The sequence below is a fragment of the Xenopus laevis genome, chromosome 4L, assembly GCF_017654675.1.
Source record: "Xenopus laevis strain J_2021 chromosome 4L, Xenopus_laevis_v10.1, whole genome shotgun sequence".
Taxonomy (NCBI): Eukaryota; Metazoa; Chordata; class Amphibia; order Anura; family Pipidae; genus Xenopus; species Xenopus laevis.
In genome coordinates, this window is record NC_054377.1 from 57,293,590 (window position 1) to 57,316,061 (window position 22,472).

General features: G+C 36.4%; 1 protein-coding gene across 1 annotated transcript in view; it reads right to left on the reverse strand.

The window, feature by feature from the left end:
• cdh13.L (cadherin 13 L homeolog) overlaps positions 1–22,472 on the reverse strand; it is a 523,301-nt gene that overhangs the window by 225,395 nt on the left and 275,434 nt on the right. The window contains 1 exon segment of the mRNA NM_001094730.1: positions 2,622–2,774. Within this exon segment, the coding sequence (NP_001088199.1) occupies positions 2,622–2,774 (153 nt within the window).

Sequence of the window (22,472 nt, forward strand, 5' to 3'; positions counted from 1 at the left end):
ACATCTCACTACAATAGCCTGATTATACTTTAATTCAATTTTCCACAAGGAAATGTACAGCTAATTAATGGAACTTATGCATTCATTGTCAGAACTTTAATACTGTAGGAAATAGCTGTACACAATGCCGACTATAATATTTCTTCCTTATTATCAGAAATTCCTTATCCAAATTATGTATTTGTTATCCTCTCATTGTAATTGTGAAGCACATTAACACATACGCTTGTCAAATCTACATGATTTATTTACTGGAAATATTTTTTTTATTTTTTTTTTGTAACTAAATTAAGAAAACAAAATAAGAGCAATTTAGTTTATTTAAATAGATCAGTACAGAAAATGAATCCAGTAGCCTATCCAGTAGCAACTAAATGTGATTTTTACTCAGTTCTTGCCTAAACCTGTGTGTTCCTTCTGCAAAGGTAACACAGAAGAAGATAATTAGAAATAAAGATGAGCACAGCCATATATAGATGAATTCCAAAATTATTGAGGATGACACAACATGTTTTGCCTCCAACATGTCCCTTTTTCAAGTTGGGGTCTAAAACATGTTGTGTCACCTGCAATAAAACTTTTTTGTAGTTCATCTGTAATAATTATGGTATTATCTATTCTGTATGGATTTAAAGCTATAAGATTTAATATGAAAACAATCATTTGATTGATTGTTCAGCAACTACACTTGTGCAACAGCTACATTTAAACAAAATCCGTGGGGATCATGAACCCATACTCCAGCAAAAAGCCTTGAGCACATTTATAAAAATATCCACATAGAAGAATTTGGCCAAACCTGATGCCAACACTGTTAAACCGTATTTTTAGGTGAAAGTACACAATGCTGTTGCCAAAATAAAGGGATTCATGGTTTAAAAATATAGGTTCTGCCCTAATTTATTCTGCGTAGACAAATAAACACTTAGGGGCACATTTACTATGGGTCGAATATCGAGGGTTAATTAACCCTCGATATTCGAACATCAAAGTAAAATCTTTGAATATCGAAGTTGAAGGATTTACCGCATTTCGTTCGATCGAAGGAAAAATTGTTCGATTAAATCCTTCGAATTGAACGATTTTCCTTCGATCAGAAATTACTTAGAAAGCCTATGAGGAAGGTCCCCATAGGCTAACATTGGTGCTCGGTAGGTTTTAGGTGGCGAAGTAGGTGGTCAAAGTTTTTTTTAAAGAGACAGTACTTTGACTATCGAATGGTCGAATAGTCGAACAATTTTTTGTTCAATTCGAAGTCGAAATCGTAGCCGATGGTCGAAGTAGCCAAAAAAAACCCTTCAAAATTCAAAGTATTTTTCATTCTAATCCTTCACTCGAGCTAAGTAAATGTGCCCCTTCCTGTACGTTACTAAATCAGTTGTATAGCTTAGTGTATTTTTGTGCAAAAGTATCTTGTGTTAAAGTGTCATGCAGTTTGCATTTAACATCAGCTGCAATTGTCTAATTAAAAATCCCACTCAACCTGATGCCAATGGTGTCTCTTAGGAGTACATTGCTGTGCAAAGTTCAAAGGGTTGTAACAGAAATATCTTCAAAGTAGCATACAGTACTTAAAACATATATCAATAGTTTAATATTGTTGTCATTAAGATTTATCTATAGGTATTCAATTGTGATTTACTCCATAAGTTACCATTACCATATTATGGACAACTTTTCTTTTTTGAATGCATAATTATCAAAAGATGCCACTAAACAGTTTTCTTTGACTTAGCTTTCTGCAAAGGTAGCTATAGAATGCCACCATCTTGCTGGAACCATGAATATTCTGTGGTAAAAGAAAATGTATAGCAGATATCAACCTTTTGTGCCAATGCAAGATATTTTGTTATATACAGGATATGCTGTCCATGATATTCTTGTAGATTAGGTGGGCTCCTCTTTCACTAGTAGTGATGGGTGAATTTATTCGCCAGGCGCGGATTCGCGGCGAATTTGCGCGTTTCGCCGCCAGCGAATAAATTCGCGAAACGCCCGTTTTTTTTAGAAAAAACGGACGCTGGCGCCAAAAATGGGCACCGGCGTCAAAAACGGGCGCCGCCGTCGAAAAAACGGGCAACGGCGTCAAAAACGGGCATCGGCGTCAAAAACGAGACGCCGGCGCCGTTTTGCGAAATTCGCAAATTTTTCGGCGAAGCGAAATGGCGCAAATTCGCCCATCACTATTCACTACCATGGACCATAAAAAAATCTGTCCCACAACTGATTTGGGGCACCATAAGTTCTATTGTTAGTGCCATATTAGAATTACAATTTAGTTCTGTTAACCCATAAACAGTAATTAAAATAAGGAGCATATCTAATTCTAAGCTTTCAAAAACCAGAGATTGCAAATTTTATCAGAATATCACTCTCTACATCATACTAAAAGTTAATATAACGGTGAACAACCCCTTTAACTTCACAAAAGCAAAGTAAATGCCTCTCAACCTTTTCAAAACTCAAGAGATCCTTAAAACAACTACGTAAAACTGTATATTTTAAAACTGCTTTGCAGATTATATTGTGTACTCAGCATATGTCCATGGGTGCTCTTACAACAAAGGTTTCATCTGCAACTTATAAAAAGCAAACAAACAGTATAAGAATAGCATGCCTACCTGATAAGATGGAATTGCTTCTCTGTCAAGGGCTTTCGTCACTGAGACCTCTCCTGAATTTTCATTTATTTTAAAAATTCCCTTGGGCTCTTGATCCACTCCTTTGCCATACAGTTTTATTTTGGAGCCTGGTATCCGATCACTTACAACCACCTAGGAAGTAATATAATGATGTGTCACAACAACTTATTGACAAGCTTAACAATCAAATATAGTTTTATATATATATATATATATATATATATATATATATATATATATATATATATATATATATATGGTTTATTTAATGTTTAATGTTTAATGTTTAAAGGATTATCTAGTAGACTTAAGTTATAATGATCCAAATTACGGAAAGATCCATTATACAGAAAATCCCAGGTTCCCAAGCATTCTGGATAACAGGTTCCATACCTGTATACAGAGAAAGGAATCAAAAGGTACTGTAGGTTCCATGTATGTAAATAAAAAACAGATAATCAAACATCAAATCAAAATAGGTTGTGTTAACAGCATTGCTAAATATGGACTTAAAGCTTCATTCTCCTGGAGAAGTTTTTGCATTTTAGAAACTTCAGCTAAACCTACCTGCAGAAAAGCTGCAAAATTAGTACAATTTAACTGTTTCCAATGAATTGGCAAGGCAGTATGGAAATATAAAAGTTGTACTAAACTATTAACTTTGCAAGTAAATCCCAAACCCTGTGCTTGCCTGGTATTTCAGGATTAGCGATGATGCACAGAATAATGAAAGGATGGGGGAAGTGACATCATGGCTAACCATCCATGGTCATGAAATTCTCTCCTGTAAAAGTGCCCCAAAATTGCACTCCAACAGGGATTTCAGGATCACTCAAGCTGTATAGCGGTAGTTCCATTCTTCAACAGGCTGGAGTACTGTTTATGTCTCCTCTCTAGCCTATAAAATGATTGCACCCCATCCCACCATGAAGGAAGTATCTTTTTGTCTCCCCATCAGATCTCTGTACACGTGCTGTCTTAAAGTAACACTGGGCTGGAAGCAGCTTGAAGGCACATTTTTAGCCAAAGATCTTTGTGGCCCTGCTTGCCTACTACTGACATGTTATGAGAAACAGATTATGAGAAAACCCAGGTAGTTGTCCATGGAAAGTGCCATTTAAGGTCAGTATGGCTGGAAACAGCCCATTGATGTCATGCCTTGCCCATTCCTAGCTTCATGTTTTGGGATTGTAATCAAAGCCTTGCAAAAGGTGTTTCGGGTAACCGAATTTCAGGTAGGTTGCAGTGAGACAATAACTGCTTAGGCAAGACTAAACCTGCAAAATGAGCCAGTACCACTTTCACATAAGCATACAGTAATATAAAAAAAAGAAAAGATAGATATGAACATTAACTTCTTAATATTTTCATCACACAAATACAAACAAATTAGGCAGGATGCAGAGGTATTACGTTTATTAAAGGAGAACTAAACCCTAAAAATTAAGGCTAGGAATGCCATTTTTGAAATACTGAACCTACTGTATCAAACCAGACTAGAGGTTCAGTATATCTATAGTAGTAATGATCCAGACCTCCAAAGTTGTCACAGGAGTTTCCCATCTTGGAGTGTCTGTGACATGCACATGTTCAATGGGCTGATTATTAAATTATGATAAAAACTGTGCTGGTTTCGTAACTGCTATGTACCAATGATCTGAATGACTTACTGATGAGCCTTATATTGTGATATTTATATTATATATAAATTCAGTATATTGTGAGTGGGTCCCTAAGCTCAGTAACTGACAGCAGCACAGAGCATGTGCAGTGACTCAGCAGAAAAGAAGATGGGAAGCTACTGGGGCATCTTTGGAGGCACAGATCTTTACTGCTAAAGGGATGTGGTTGCCTTGGGCTGGTATAGAAGTTCAAAACATATTGTGCATTTTTGCACTCTAGTCGAGTGGGACATCTTTGTTATTTTGAGTGCATTTTTTAGATTTTCGTAAACCAACTTGCCTGTATTGCATCACTATGCACAATTAGTTCTGCATATACTGCTTTCAATTCTGCAAATATACTGTTCTCCATCTATATCTTGGGGAACAGATAGAGCATACTTATATGTTTACTTATTTACATACTTACTATAGAAAAGATAAAATACATCTTTGTCAATTGTTTTGGTGCCAACTGCTTCAAAGAATGCTGCATTTTACTACAAAGTTAAGAGCTCTGGAATAGCAAATTCCATTCAGTATATAAAAATTCAAATTATGTGTATTTTAACTTAATCACTGTCTGCAACCAGGCACAGAATCACCCAATATTGCAAAACCACTGATCAGACACAGTGCAGATTAGATACATTACTATACTGCTAGCTATAAAGTATCTGAAGAGTTTTTCTATATATAGCACAAACAAAATAATTAAATGGAAGCAAAATTGAATATTATATTAATTCTATATAGGGTCCCTCTTTCTTTATTTGAGGCCTAGGGCAAATGGTGTCTTTGGGTTGCGCTACCAGTCCTTCTAAGTAATAAAAATAAATAATGTAGACCATATGATTAAAAAGTTTGCATTTTTGGACTGTACTCAGTGTTCCCATGAGATCTGTGATCAACGGGGTTATGTCAACTTGTAATAAATTCAGGATTTAGATCCTCCATATAAAGTATGTGGAGTAGAAACAATAACAATAATACAATTGGCCCCAGCATATAGAGTTTTAAAATCAAAAATCTGAATGAGTACTCCAAAGGAATGGATATAATTTATGGAATACACAACTATTTGATTCCTTTGAATCTGAGGGAATACCATTGCGATTCTATCTAGACCTCGCCTGGGAAACACTTCAGAAGCGGAGGCAACTTAAGTCTCTCTTGGAACAGTTGCAAGAAAGAAACATATCTCAAAGATGGAAATATTGTTTCCAGTGCATGGAGCATTGCAGACATGGTATTTCCAGGATGGCAAGATACTCAGCAATGGGAAAGATTACCACAGAGGTTCAGATTCCCAGGAGTCACTTATTAATACTGCAACCATCAGTGCAACCAAAATAATTTCATGAAATAGTAGTATTACAAGGTGATAATAAAAAATGTTGTTCCAAAAGAGGTCAACATCATCCAAAAAAATATTATATAAATCAACTAAAAGCAAACCATTAAAGAGTGAGGAAAGGGTTGAGTTTATTAGTGATTATAACTAGAATTGTACAGAACTAACAACAAAACTATAATTCTATCAGTCTATCATTTCATCACCCAGTGATTCATCCGGCAACCCCAACTGGCATGAGATCAGAATAGCTTGATGCTCCTTTTAAATGGGTAAGTCATGAGGGGGATAACAAACCTTCATTAATTGTGCAAAAAGCATGATATAACGCATAGATCTTATCAAACAAACCTTTTAATCTCAGTAAAAGTTTGGATTTAGATAACAGCAAAGCAACAGATGTAAAGCATTTAGATTTCAAACGGTGCCACAGGGGAGCAGTGTTAGAGCAAGAGCATGAATGAGTACCAAGGAAAACACACCCTTTATATACTGCCTTGCAGTAGTACTGAGACACTCAACGCTCTCATTTACTTAAAAACAAAGCCTATATTGAAATGGTGTGCTTCCTGATATTTTTATTTAAAAGCACTGCAACTCAGAATTAGTTTTTTAATAACATTGTTTTGTATTTAAAAAAAAATAAGAAAAAATTTATAGTTTGCATAGGTATTCAATCTCCAGGTTTCTGCTAGAATGGTTCAGGGCCATGTATCCAGCCCATTGTGTGTGGGGCGGGGGGGAGAGTGTGAGAATTTGGGAGGAAACTGAGGGGTTTCCACACTAAGGTGCACTTTTGTGAAATATCACCAAGTGACTGGAGAAAGGAACAGTAAATCCCTAATAAGAGACTGTGTGCTGGAAGTTTAACAGAGGACAGTTTATTACTTTCAATGCTGTAAGTGTTAGATAGATTTTGGTTTATTGTATACCATTCTGGGTGTTAAAGTGGGATTGCTATTCCTATGTTGAAGTGTGTTGAAATTGTTCATTTCTCGTTTATAATAAAAGCCAGCATAAAAGTGTTAAAGGTAGCCTTTGACTCCTGTTTGTGTGCTAAAAGAGTGCTGTGTTTATGATCCCTGCTAACCTGAATATCACGACAATTAAAAGAAAACTTGGAGGTCTATTTATTGAACCATGACTAAACACACTTTCTATAAAAATACAACGTCATGAAATTTATTAAAAGATCCCAACTGAAAAAGCATGAATGGGAAAAGTTGCAAAAAACCTTAGCCTTTTTGACTTGTCGCACAATAACTACAAGTTTTTAAAATTGCCAGTGTCAAAAACACCCGAAAACCTCTAAAACCACGAATCAAAGAGAGATCTTCCAGTTGTAAGAGCTGTGGTGAGGTCACCACTAGGATACCTGGGAAAGTCCAGGACGGAGCTTATTTATGTCCCAGGTTCCTAACAGAGTGGTTCCCGGACTGCTTGTCCAGCCAGGGTCTTTTAGGTCTACCTGAGGCATCTCAGGTGGATAATTAAAAGGCAGCTCAAGCCAGAGTGGGAGTTCTCCAGTCTGGGGAAAAGACACAGGAAAGCTGCCTGTGTGCGCTCACTTAGAGGATTGAAATCACCACAAGGTTTTGGACATTGTGTTCTGAATATTTTCTGTTTCGAAGGAGACAGGCAATAGGCCTACTCCTGATTAGTTAGGACAACTGACCTGTGTTAGTTAGAAGCCCATTAAGTGGCAAGGATTTTACTGTTTACTTTGTTTATTTGCTGAAAGTGAAAATTAACTGCTGCAAAAAGACTACGTTCTCATTTGTTGTGATTGTGCCATGGCTGCTTTACCCCCAGAAAGCTCATCCCAGCTACCTAATCCTGCCATTGACTTTGACATGATTTTGACAAGTTTTCGCTGGAGTATTTTCTTAAAATTGTTGCAGTTTTGTTGCATAATAAATCCCAAGAAAGTTTTGCTTGGCGTCAAAAAGGCACACCCGAAAAAGTCAGTTTAATAAAACAGCCCTTTTGGCTTACAGTAAGGCTTGTGCTAAAATTATGATTGTCTGCTGTTTTAATTAAGAAATATAAATGGAATAGACTTTCATTTTGCAGCTCTGGTTCATGGCAGCAACTGTTGGAGCAGGCAAGCTGAACTGTCAATCTGCAGATTCTGGTAAATACCAGATGGGCTGCTATAAGAGCTGTTTAGGCCTCTACATACTTGACACCAGATACAAATTTGAATCTCAGTCCGGACATGGGAGTAGGAGGCTGCAATTAATAAAATTACCCCTCATAGATAAACCTTAAAATAAACCCTAAAACAATGGCTCCTCCTTATATGTAAGCCAGAGATAGTTTTGATAGATAGGTAGCAGCTAGGGAAGGAAGCAGCCCATTACATCCGCCTAAGCAAACTCTTGATTACAGGTGGATAGATAGTGATGTAAAATTAAAGGTAAGAACACATCATTGATCTGTTAGTGCTTGGTAATAGGAATAAATAAAGGAAATATGTGCTTTATTAAAGTAACTTAGAAATACATGAACATGAGCATTTCCACAACTTGCCAAACCTCTAAAAACCATGGTTTTTAACAATATGCTTTATATGATAATAGCCATCTATGCTGCCTTTTATACATATGGAATCTATCGCTAATATGCATTTTCAATGATGTACACAATTCTTGATACAATGACTAACACTAGTAGAAAATATATTGATTAGCACAATCAGCATTTATTAACTCAGTGAGATGTACATATCTATTTGATCTTTAGAAATCTCCATGATTTATATACATTTTTGTATATAGCTGGGTTTTAAACTGTGAGTAAGCTCTTGGTATACCAGTTATTTTGGGTGTATATGAATCATGATGAAACTCATTGCTCACTTTTAATTTTTACTTACTTTTATTTACCTTTTCAGCGTTTTAGATCTCTAAAGTCAAAATGGAATGTTTTTTTTTAAAATAAAAAGGAATCCTTGCATGTTGTATTTTATATGGTAGAATATTCAGCTAGAAAAAGTCATTATCCCAGGGAAAGATTTGTCTATTCAGGCTTGATTGAATCTACATTTTTTAATGAAAAATTGCATTCATTCACTTGATGCGGCATGAGGTGTGCCTTAAAATAGTCAGTCTGCTATTTATCTACTGTGTAATGGCCAGAAAATGATCATTACTTTTCAACATCAAGTTGCATTTTCTTCTCTGCAGCTTTTATCATTGAACTTCATAAATATTTTAAGCTTAAAAAATAGTATTCATCTTTCAAGAGCAATGAGGCAGTAAACCCTTGCTGGCCATGAAAGAGATTCTTCTCCCAATGCATGCAATCATTAAAATAGGGATTTAATCAGTCAATATGCCTTAGAACAAAGCAAATGGAACACATTTAGGGTTCTGTAGATCAATAAAGCACAAAGATGTAATCAGATAAAATGTGTCCCTTCACCCTTTCAATGAAAAAATATATTTGATTGAAACTGTAGAAAGAAAGAATATCCCTACTATAAATGAGCATATATCGGTATGATGGGATTTTACTAAAACAGGTCATATTCATTAATGTTACTTTGAACTTTCCTTTATTTCCCTTGTTAGGTTGTATAGTTCAAGAGCATACTGAAACTTAAGGTGACACTAAATACTCCATTTTATCTGGATATTTTACACATGAATGTCTTGCCTCTATTTTAATAGAGAAAAGTTATGCAATGATTGTTGTGTATGGACAATATCTCAGTGAAAGCAAGCAATATGCTCACTCCCAATATATGTGTGTCTGCTAGTTAATTATGTAGAAAATGTTTATATATCTCCAATTTAGTGATGGGCGAATTTGTCCCGTTTCGATTCACATAACGGTTAAATATTTGCATCAATTCTGATGCTTGCATCAATTTTCATGTTGGCATTAAAGTCAATGTCCTAATAATGTTGATGCGCAATGATTTTGACGCAAGCAACTTTTCTGACGCATGTCCAAAATTTCCGAAATTCGCCGCAAATTCACATCTGCCAAATTTATTCGCCCATCACTACTCCAATTCTAAAAACTGAATATATATGCACAGAATTTAACGAAAAATAAGATGAGAGCCAGTGCGTAACAATAAATAGCTTAATTTCCTACAATTTTGAATTTCAATACAAAGTCCTCTATGTACATTACTGTATAAAGTGTTATATATAAAATGTACTGAATTGTATTATATAGTGTACCATAGTATGCATTTTAAAGGGAGTCTTATGTTTTTGCATAACATATCAATAATTTTTTCAAACATGGATTGGATACATTAAAATTGTATCAAATCAGCCTCGAGATTTTCCAGCCTTCCCCATCAATAACTGATCAAGTCCCAATTTAAGCTGCTGATTTAATCAAGCCTATTAGCCCATGTTGACTACTGCAACTTAATTCTTGCAGGTATTTCAACACGTCAATCTGTTTGAAACACAGCTACTAGACTTATTTATTTATCCCTCCACTCAACATCTACTGCTCTCTTATGCATATAGCTTCATTGGCTCCAATCTCCTCTAGAATCAAATTAAAGTTACTATATTTCAGCTCTGATCTCAAAATACACTCCTTCACACAACCTGTGCTCTGTTTCTGACCTTCAACTCTCTTCTCTTGGGTATCTGTCTATCTCTGGAAATCTCTATCACAATCAGACTCTTTCCTTCCTTCTGTCTGTTTATGGAACTCTCTACCTTGAGCTATCAGATTCTCCCCTTCGAAACACTCCCTAAAGAACCACCCTTTTTAGTTTAGGAAAGCTTTTTTCAATGTATATTGATTGATCAGACATTAATGTATCATAATCTTTATAATCTATTGTACTGAAACCCTTTAGAATGTAAGCTCTTCCAAGTAGGGCCCTATAAGTCTATTTTTTTCTATAAACCCTTGTTTGTTACATTTTTGTAAGATCCTTGCTTGTTATAAAGTAATGTGAAGAGCTGAGTAATTTGATGGTGCTATATAAATGAACGATGATGACGATAATTGTTAAAAACAGGTACAGGAGACCCCTGGGTTAAAGGTGTGGCCTTTGGTCAGTAAATGGTCTAAAGAATAAGGTGTATTTGGAACACATACAGATGAAGCCACTTGGATTTGTGAGTTAAATGCGTCATGACTCAGAGTTAATTGAAGAAACTGTGTTATCTAAAGTTATCTTAACTCATTTAATGCATTTAACCTTTTCATTAGCATACCAAAGCACCATTGTTCACAATGGTGAATGCTTTAATTAGATGGGATGTTGTGTCACAGTTTTCTGTGTTAAATGAGATAAATGGGATATCTGTGTTTAGTTATTCTGTGTCAAACAGACAAACCAAAGTGGCTGCATCTGTAATTGCTGCCATAATGCCTGCAAAGCAAAGATTACAGAAATGTAAGCTTTAGATTGTACTGTGTTACATATGAAACAGGCTTTTTACTGCTATTTTATTTGTACCGCCTATGTTGTTAAATTTAATCTGAAGCATTATTATTTAAGAAAACTATTAAAATGTATTTAACTGAATCAAATCCCAAGGCTTTGATTCTTTTCCCCCATGAGGGATGAATCTCATTCTATTATAGCTACATAACATGTATCATTCTAATCCATGATTTCCCAAGTGAAACATTTTTGTGCAATTTCAATTCAATAATGTGTTTAGTAGGTTACTTTTATCCTTCTATATTTTTTCTTAAAGTAGTAATACAGAAATCTGTAATGCTCCATGAGCTATATTAACCGAGCATATATTGAAATAATGACTGGGGGGATGCATAAGTACCCACATGCCATGTGTAGAGATCATGTGAATTTAATCAAAGGCTTTCTTCATAGGTTTCCAACCAACAAGACTGGAAAATTATTGCTGAACATTTTTGTTATTGGTACAGTATCTACCCTATTGCTATAGATTAAACAATTTGGGTTCAAAAATAAAGATATTTAGTTATGTTATTAGACATGGCATATGAGAAAGGTAATTTGTAAGACACCCAACATCCGCCACCAAATTTCAAGCTCTGGTTTTTTTTTTTTTGGCTTATCTTCTTCCAGGGTATAACATAATCATACCTGAATTTGTTTGTCCAGGAAATAACAACAAATACAACAAGTTATATCAATTTATGGGCTGCATCATTGAAAATCATAACACCCTTTCCCTTTATGCTAACATAAGGACTATAATACTTCATATTACAGGTATACGATCTGTTATCAAGGAAACCTGTTACCCAGAAAGCTCTGAATCAAGGGAAGTCCATCTCCCATAGACTCCATTATAATCAAATAATTCTAATTCATTTTTTTTTTTAAATGATTACCTTTTTTTTTCTATAATAATAAAACACTACATTGTACTGGGTCCAAACTAAGATATAATAATCCTTGTTGGAGGCAAAACAATCCTATTGAGTTTATATAAATTTTAAATTATTTTTTAGTAGACTTAAAGCATTGAGATCCAAATTAGGGTAAAACCCTAAACCCGGAAACCCCCAGGTCCTTTATATGGGCAAGTAATATGATATCAACACTGTCAATGGAATGCCATTAGTTTTTCTTTTATTCATTCTGTTCCATGAAATGAAAGACACTTAAAAGTAAACTTTCTTCAAATTGCTAGCCATGGCCCAGGCCTAGGGTGGCAGAATTTTAAGGGGGCGGTATGCCACCCAACCACACCCACATTTGTTCAGAAACACTGGAGATGTGCAGGGGATACAATAGTTTCGCGAGCACCAATACCCATTGCTGTGGTCCTGATGATGAAAATTTTAACTAATAAAAGGGAGAGGACAGGGGCGACGAACAACAGCGGGCCTAGGGGAGCCCGCTATGTAAATCTGGCCCTGTAAGTAACATAGTGATTATACTTAAAAGCAAAAATAATCTGTATGACAGAATCATAAAAAAAAAGAAGAAAAGAGTATTTTTTTCTGATCTATGTTTACAATAAAATAGAAGAGTTATAACTGAAAAAAACAAATCAGACTCACCCCCTGCTCCACTTGCTGAGTATCTCAGAGGGACTGTAGAGGATTCAGTGTGCCTGCATTCAGAACTCAAACTGCGGTCATCCAGAACAAGAACAAAAGAAATGTAGAGCACACTATCCTCTTCTGCTTTTTTAATGCAACAATGAAAAGTGTTTTTTACTTTTGAGGATAGTGTGCTCCACATTTCTTCTGTTTCTATTTATTAAGAGCACATATTGGTGCAATTCATTAGGATACATGCATTCAAACACACTCCTGCACTTCCACATGGTTTCCGGCCCCTTCTGATGAATAGGCATAACTGTGACTATTGGAACTGAGAACCCTGGACCTACTGTTAGGACATAGAGGTAGTTCTAGGGTTCCCACAGCATGGTGTGTCAACCAGAAGTGGCACAGCACCACTACAAAAATACTAAACACAACTTACACCTTATTTATATCAAAACAACACAACTGCATATGGATGCATCATGGGCCTTTGCGGTAGATACATCTTGGAACATGGCAGCAATTAAGCTGAAACTATAGGGAAAATGTTTCATTATGGTGTAAAAGATACAAAGAATTGTGTCCAAAATTGCCTTTGTAAATGATTTCCTATTTTGCATTTTCAGAGGAAAAATAGGCATTTTCTGGTTTCAGATTGTACTATTTTTAAAGATATCCACAATAAGAGAATGTATGTGCGGGTTAGACCTAACGATTTATGTATGTATTGTTAGTATGGGCTGTGCCACATACAAATGAAAGGGGTGTGCACATAATAACAAAACAATATTTGGCCACATTAGATAGAAGGAACCCAAACCATACAATGTTTTCTTCAGTTTGTTACTGGGTTTCGGTATAGATCTAGCACTCTGCTGTCCATGAAACCACCTTCCTGCTGTAATCAGTTGTATTTGCTATGCTACTGCTGCATGTTCAGTGAATGGTGACATAAACGGCAGAGAAAATGAATGCCTGAATGCCCATGTCTACATTTATTTCTTAGGATTTTTGGTTACTTTCAAACATCTGAACCTGTTCACCCATAGCCAGCTTTGCACCTTTTACTACATTACCCCCTAATTTATTAAAGAACTTTGTATATATTAATGTTTATTGCAAATTTAGCTAATCATGCAGGGTGGTATTTCTAGCAGACTAGATATAAGGTATTTATAAGTCATTTTCTAATTGTTGTCATAAGTGATCAGTGGGAGTCACCTGTCATTCATTAGTAGCTCTCGGCAAACCTATAAAAATGGTATCTTTTATAAAAGCTTTGCAGATATATTAAATCTGTGCATGCTAGACGTACATATACTGTGAATAAAAATGTGCTTAAAGTAGATAAAATATTGCCACACATTACTGACCCTACCACAATTATACGCCTGCTAGAGGCACCTTCATATAGGACAAGCATCAGTTTTAGACTATTGTTATTATTGAGAGAGGCATTTGGATTTAGTGTGTAGTACACTAAAGCAAGGAAAGCATCGACTTCCTTGACATTACTATCATGATTAGGGATGTAGCGAACTGTTCGCCCGCGAACTAGTTCGCGCGAACTTCGACCGTTCGCGTCCGCCGAATGTTCGCGAACGTTTGGGAACGTTCGCATTTTGAGTTCGCGTTCGATCGTTCGACCATTCGACCATTCGAATTCCTTCGACCGCTAAAAATCGAACGATTTCCATTCGTTCGAACGATTTCCATTCGTTCGAACGATTGTAAGCATTCGATCGAATGAAAAGCATTCGATCGAATGGCTTAGATCGTTCGATTCGAATGAAAATCCTTCGATCGAACGATTAAAATCCTTCGATCGTTCGAATCGAACGATTTTAGTGGGTGTTCGAAGTTCGCGAACTGTTCGCGAACGTTCGCATTTTTTGCCGGTGTTCGCGAACACCAAATCGGCAGTTCGCTACATCCCTAATCATGATCAGGGAAGATGGCACCATTGGCACAGATTTATATCGCAAAGCTACTGCGACCAACTCCATCCTTCACTTTCAGAGCCATCACCCAATGGCTACAAAAAGAGGAATTCCGGTGGGTGAATTTCTTAGGTTACGTCGTAACTGCTCTGACTTTGATCTCTTTCGTAAGAGGGCCAGTGAACTAACGGAACGCCTAACACAGAGAGGATATTCAAAGAATGTTATCCACAAAGCTTACACTAGAGCAGTTGGAACACCTAGGAACTCATTATTGGACTCACGTAGACAGAAATCACATAACAGCAGTCAACCTGTCAGATTCATAGGGACTTTCTGTAAACAATGGCCAATTATTGATTCAGTTCTGAATAAACATTGGCATATTTTACACACAGATCCGGTCCTTTCTACAATAGTGGGACCACGTCCGCTGACTTGCTGCAGACGGGCACCGAATCTTAGAGACCGGCTGGTTAAGAGCCATTTCTCCAAACAACCTAGGACAATGGTGAATGGTACATCTATATGTGGCAAATGTAAAGCTTGCAAGTATATGCATAATCAAAATCCTGTGGTTGACAGATTTGGTAGAAGTCACAAGATCACTCATAATTTTACATGTAATACCAATAATATCATTTATATGCTGACTTGTCCCTGCAGCAAAATATATATTGGAAAAACTAACAGAGCCTTCAAGAAAAGGCTAATGGAGCATATATCCTTAGTATTGACAATGCATTGGATCTAATAAAAGATCATAAAAAATTACCGCCGGTAAGCCAACATTTTTTTGAAGTACACAACCATTCAAGCTCTGGCTTGAAAGCAATGGGCTTATCGAGAGTGTCTTTGGGTATCAGAGGTGGAGACCTCGAAACAGCTCTTCTATCTAGAGAGAGCGAGTGGATATTCTTAATGAATGCGTTAAGCCCCAACGGCCTCAATGAGAGCATCACAATGAATATATTTATTTAATGGTGTGAGGGATTGCTACCCTATACATCAGGGTCTAAGCATTGACCTGAGGAATACACTGACCATCTTACTCAATAAACTTGCTCTCATATTAACTATATTGCCATCAAGACCTCGTATCCTAACTGTGATCAACTCAACTGTAAATATTATACTTTACTCTTTGGTAATAGTCACAGTAGATGGTGGTTAGTCACCACTATAGTAGGCAGTTGTTACGATCTATATCTACGATCCACATTTATACTTATTAGATTGGATTGTTAATATGTCCTAATCGTGTTTTTACCCTCATATTCCATATGCCTTTGGGCTCTTTAATACGGTTACAGTATTTTATATAGGTCGATGTGGATAATAAGGGACAGCTACTTATGCTACAAATGTTTCTATTCTCCAATTTACACCTTCCTACCCTTTGCAACATTGTCTGTTACATCGTTTCTAATTTGAGAGACTGAGCATCAGATGTTACAATGTTGCGCATTGCACAGCGCATACTACATAATGGGTAGGAATAAGATACTAGGAGTTGCGAATGGCAAATAGTTATAGGTATGTTTCCGTGTCATTGCCTGTCATTTTCCTTTGATGACGCTCAGTCATTGCCTGTCATTTTCTTCTGATGACGCTCAGTGCGCCGGTTGGCTGCTGGGGCGTGATGCCGGTAGTGAGTTGGAGCCTACTGATTGGCTCATTCAAACTCATACCGGCTGTTCCGTGGTTATAAATATGTGCACAGTACCGGCTCTCTGCATATGCCTTTGATAAAGCCCGCAAATTGGCGGGTGAAACGCGCGTCAGGCGCACTTTTAGCTCTGGTTAGGTAGGCGTCTGGTAGGGACAAAGAATCTATCACGGGGGCAATCGGATCGGGAGGGGACTCTGGAGGGTGAAGGGGTTGGCTCAATATACGATCCGTGGGTTTACCAATTGAAGCTAGCATCCTAATATACACAGTTCTGGAACGATTTAAATGTACTGAGGTTTGCTAATCGGATCCTTTAGCGATTCGCCCGTACACCTGAAGGGAGGGATCCTGAAGTGGGTGAAGGGGTGGCTGCACGCGGGGCACTACTGGTGTACTTACAGATATATAGTGTTAACAATGTGCTGGTTGTTTATACATCAACTCTCCTGAACCAACCGTCACTCCTGACTCAGAAAACCCCTCCAACCCCCTGGTTTTCAGTCTACCAGCCTCCTTACCTTTACCTTCTTTTTAATGGTGCTATCTAGACTATGGTTTTAATAGTTTATTAAAAGTTAAGTTTTATGAATTACTTCACTGGAGTTTGGCAATACTTGAATGGGGTGGTGCAATTGGATGGGTCATTTCTTTCTTCTTCTTTGTTTGTGTTAATTATTATTTGACCCTGCACACCATTCTTTGTGCTTGATGGATGGTGCTCCCCAACCCCTAATTTGTTAATAGTACATTAAGGAGCCTATTTATTATGCTGTTTAAAACGAAATTCGTGTAAAAAGCTGTGTTAAATAAATGGCAAGTTTATCAAGGCGTGTGTTGTTTTACTCCATGCAAACACCAGATTTGCCTCTGTTATTTTACACTGCTTCAGACCTTTGTAAGTAAGTTCCTTTGTTTAATAAGATCCGGTCAAAGTTTCTCTAAGTGTGTAAAAAAATGATGCCATTTTTAGACCATTTTTTGCACAGCGATGTGTGACGAATTATTCCACCAATTCTTTACACCGCATAATAAATCTGCCCCTAAGGGTCAGTTGATGATTGTCATCATTGTCATTGTCTTAGGTTAAGTTACACCAGCTGTGCATTGGTTATTATCAGTGTTTTTACAGTGAAAATGTATTTGCCTTTAATCTAGAAGTGGTCAAGAAAAAAAAAAGCATACTATAGTTCTGGCATGCAACTTCTAACTGAGCATTCTAAAGGACTGACCTTGAGCAACCCTTTTCTAAGCTATTACAGATGAATGAATTTTTCAGAGGTACTGTATATATTATTGGTATTATTTATTTGGAACCTATAATCTCCTGCCAAGAACAAAGCTGTGATCTATAAGGTCATATAGCGATTTCTTGCTCTACAAAGTACCTCCTGGAGAAATAAATAAATACAGGAGCATTTATAACGTGTAAACAGATATCATAAATATTAACTGAAACTATTTATCAACAGGAACTATAATCTTCTATGTAAGGGATTAAAGGCAACCAGCAAAACTATTCAACAAAAACTTTGAAATTGAGAAAAAAAGCTGTGTTCTACAAATTGTCCTAAAGGAAGTCTCCCGTAGAGCATGAATGAGTGACATACATACATTTACTCTTGTAAATACAATGTTCTTATTATGCTAGTGCATAAACACATTAAATAAACCTGTAGAGAAACACGCACGTTTTATTTTAATGGTGTATTTTGGGACCGGCTCCCCAGCTGTGGCCTAAAGTTGCAGCTCAATAATGCACCAGTAATTTAAGGATTTTGGTAGACTACTAAGAACTCTTCTACATAAGCTGAAAATATCAAAGTTTAATTTCTAGTTAGTGAAAAGATAGTTTTATTTGTATGCAATTGTATTTTAATGTGTGCAACACAAAATGAAGTATGGCATTAGGGGGCAGATTTAACAAGGTTCGAAGTTTGAATTTTCACGTTTTGTTTAATGACCAAAACTGTCAAATTCGTCTAGGGAATTATTAAAATTTGAGTTTTTTTTTAAATTTGAATTCGATATTAGAAATGTACCATACACTGGCCCTTTAAGAACTCAAACTCAATGTTTTGCCACCTTAAACCTGCCAAATTGCTGTTTTAGCCTATGGAAGATGCCCTGGGATCAATTTGGAATAGTTTGCAGCATTCCTGACACTCGAGTTTTTTAAAGTCCAATCGAATTTGCTTTTTTAATACATTTTGATTGGTCGAATTTCGAGTTCATGGGAGTTAATGGGAGTTTAAAAGAACTCCCATGAACTCGAAATTTGACCCTTGATAAAGCTGCCCCTAGATGTATTTCTGCATATTAGAATTTATCAACCCTTTTAAAATGTCCCCAGGGGCTGGAAATCAGGATCCACTTGCAAGTTTCAACTAGTGATGGGCAAATTTATTCACCATGCGCGAATTCACAGCGAACCCCCGTGTTTCGCCACCGCCGAATAAATTCTCAAAATTCGCTGGCAAAAAAACCCTCTGACACTGCGACAATTCCAACGCCAGTCACAATTCCAACGCAGCAACAAGTAAACAGACGCCCATTGCCCGTGCACGTCAAATGTCACCAGCGTCAGAATTTTTTCCCGCCGTCAATTTTGACGCCAGCGTCAAAATTCATGTTTCACAATTTTTTAGCCCATTTTGCGAATTTTCCAGGAAATTCACAGATTTCGCAGGAAACAGGACAAATTCGCCCATCACTAGTTGCAACCATCATATGGCACCTTTTAGTTCAGATCAGGTTTCAAATATACAGATACTCACTCACAACTCAAACATTCTTATAGTGTCCTTATCTCACCTAATTGGGTTTGTGAGTGCTCATTGAGGTCCATTAGGAGATCACTTGATTTGAGACAGAATAATTTTAATTAGTAGCAAAAATATGAAATATAATGTTCTGCATTTAAACCACAATTTCTTTTCCATTTTTAAAATCTATTTATTAACTACTTTAGCATACAGCATGGTGAATTTTTTTTTGAAAGGTAGTAAAATAAGCTATCCAAAAAAAAGAAGGGTAAAATCCAAAGTATAATTTTAAATGCCAATATTTACAATACCTATACTAAAAAGATATTGCGCTTTCACAAAATCCAGGGTCCCCAGGAAGTTAATTTGTTACTTTCATACAAAACCATGGGCTGCCATTAGCAACACAAACAGACTGCGGTGGATCAAGCAGGGTTAAATTCACCACTTAAAAGCTTGGAACACCATGGTGCATTTCCATAATCCGATTTACACCCTTTCCCAAATGTAGTGTACATTCCAAAGATGTAATTATAGATTTTTCACAGTCACTAGTCCCTTTGGAAACAACTTCAGGCCTGTGCTCTGTGCTTGGAAGGTCAAAAAAAGAAGATAACATTTTTTAACTGTGAAGAAATTTATCTAGTAGCTACAGGTACTTGTCGCAATGGATCCTGACAGGATATAGAAGCAGCAGTTGAGCCTGTCAAACCTATTTACTTTTTAAATGTTTTCAACTGTACTTTTATGTTCTCTGGCACACGGAAATGAGATAAATTAAGAAGCATGTATTGCAACAGTAATGGAGCAAATACAAAATTTCAATACTTTTAAGCTTGTAAACAGTAACCACATTTAGTCATTTATCAACAGTGGGCAATATTGTCCAGTAACCCACAGCAACAAGCCAGTTATTAGCTTTTTTTTTAGCCAACTGTCCCAATTTTCCCAGTGAAGATAAATAATCCCAATTATACATTTTGCTGCTGGTCACATCTAATGAAATTTATTATGGACTTCAGCTTGATGCAAATAAAAAAATCCTATATATGTATACGGTTTATTGCACATTTAAGGGGCAGATTTATCAAAGTGTGAAATTAGAGCTCACCACAGAAAAAATATACCACTCTCTCTTCATTATACACAGTGTATGAGTTTCTTTGATAAATCAGATCCTAATTGTTATGTGTAATGTCAGTTGCAATGGGATTAAGCCTCACCAGACTGTCTGACCACAAAAAGCCCTCTTGTCAAAAATCTATAAGATCTTGATATCACTACAAGCCGAAAAATTTCCCAAAACACAAATACATGCAATATCGGGAACAAGAATTGAGAGGGCCTTTGGAATTGGAGGACTGGGAAGCTATATGGCAAAATTCTAAAACAGGGGTAACGTGTAAAGCAAAAAGAAAATGTTTACAAGGTTATGATGCACTGGTACATGACTCCTAAAAAGCTGAGCAAAATACTGTATACCCAACTGTTTCAGACCAATGCTGGAGGAGATGTTCAACATCAGGGACACTATAATTTGCTATGGACATGTCCAATGATCAACACATTTTGGGATGAGATACATAGATCAGTAACAAAAGTCACCTGTGAGGACTTAGCAAAAAGCCCAATAAACTATCTATTGGAAAACATATGGAGGAAATCTCCAACTCTTCCCAGAAACTAGTGAAACTAGATGGGCAAATTTGACTAGTTTCGTTTCGCCAAAAATTTGCCACCGGGCGAAATGTCGAGACGCCCAGTAAAGTCTATGGGTGTTGAAAAATGTTTGCCACGATGTGGAAAAAATTTTTTTTGACGCACACCGCCATACAAGTCTATGGACGTCATTTCTGTGTCAAAACAAGGTGAAAAATTTTGCCCATCCCTTAACAGTAGCATGCATATTATAAGAAGTCAAATGGAAATTGGCCATCATACCAACTATAGTGGAGGTCCATGAAAAACTGGCGGCAAATATGCTTTTTGAGAGCACTATAGCATATATTGAAAATAGATCACCCAAATTTATGGCTATTAGGGTCCCATACGAATTATTGGGAAAACCTACTGACCCAAGACAGGAACAGGACCAGACCTCTAATGATATGCCAAGAGAATCACGCCAAGTTAGCGGACAGTGCTGGATGTTGGTCCATTTGGTAATTTACCCACTTGGCCAGACCACCACCCTTTTTAACACCTCCACCTAGAAATTACATACTAGATACACACTAGAAAAATAATCAGAGATAGAACTGTTGATTTTTTTCATTGTGATTTATTACGTGTTCTTTATGTTGTTTATTTTATGCAATATGATTTATTCACAAAAATGGATAGTTTATCATATAATTAATAACATTAATTTATACAATGGATGAGACACACTCTCTGTACATCTAATAAAAAAGCAATATTTATTAAACACGTAATGTAAGTTTGAACTTATCCAATAAAATAGGAGTTACAAAAAGTTACAAAAAAAAAAAAAGACTAAACAAACATTATCCAATTTCTAGGAAAACCAAAAGCAGACAATTGCTGAATTATACAGCCTCCCAAAAATACACCCCTCGTGTAGCCCTTCTTATCTTTGCATTGATTTTATGGTCACACACTCATTGCACCCTGCCTAATATGCAATTAAAGAAATTGAACAAAAAAAGAGAAAGTTGTGCATACGGTTGTGACCACAACATTCATGAAAACAGAAAAAGGGCTAAATTAGGGGCACTGCCACTCTTGAAAAGTAACTCAGCATTGAGGTTGGTGTAACTTTTCACCCTCTTTTTTAGTCTTTCAACTCTGTTTTTCTTTAGATATTATATAAATTGGGTCAGCACAATCACCATTAGGGGGTATAATTACTGATTTGTAAGTGCTTGGATCTTCCATCGTTCTTTATATTTTTCCAAACATGATCAGCCTCCTCGCCATAATGCAAAATGACAGTTATCCAGTCATGCAGCCTCCACATCATGATTGGATTACCGAAGCATCTCAAGCTGTACAAAATACTTTACAAAATAAGTTTGCCGAGACTTGTTAAGGGAACCTTTATTAACAGTCCATTTTTTTTTCTGATAGAGGTTTTTAGGGGGGAAACTCTAATTTTTAGAGATCTGCACAGGATAATCTGAAAATTTCAGGATTTTTGTCTGATAATGAGAAAAAGTCAAGAATTTGCAGTAAAAACTAAAAAAACTGCGTTTTTGGAGCGTCAGTCTTATGATTTGAATTGACACTCAATTTTGTCATGATGCTTTATAGCTTAGATTTTTATAAGAAAAAATGATTGATAAATGAGTAAAAATTATGAAAGGAAGTTTGGTCGGATTTGTTTTCATAAAACAATGAGATTAATTTGAGTTTTAGTAAATGTAATACAAATCCCAATTCTGTGGTTGGAGTTTTGTGGTGCTCTATTTGGGAACTCTGCTGCTCAGCAATTTCATCT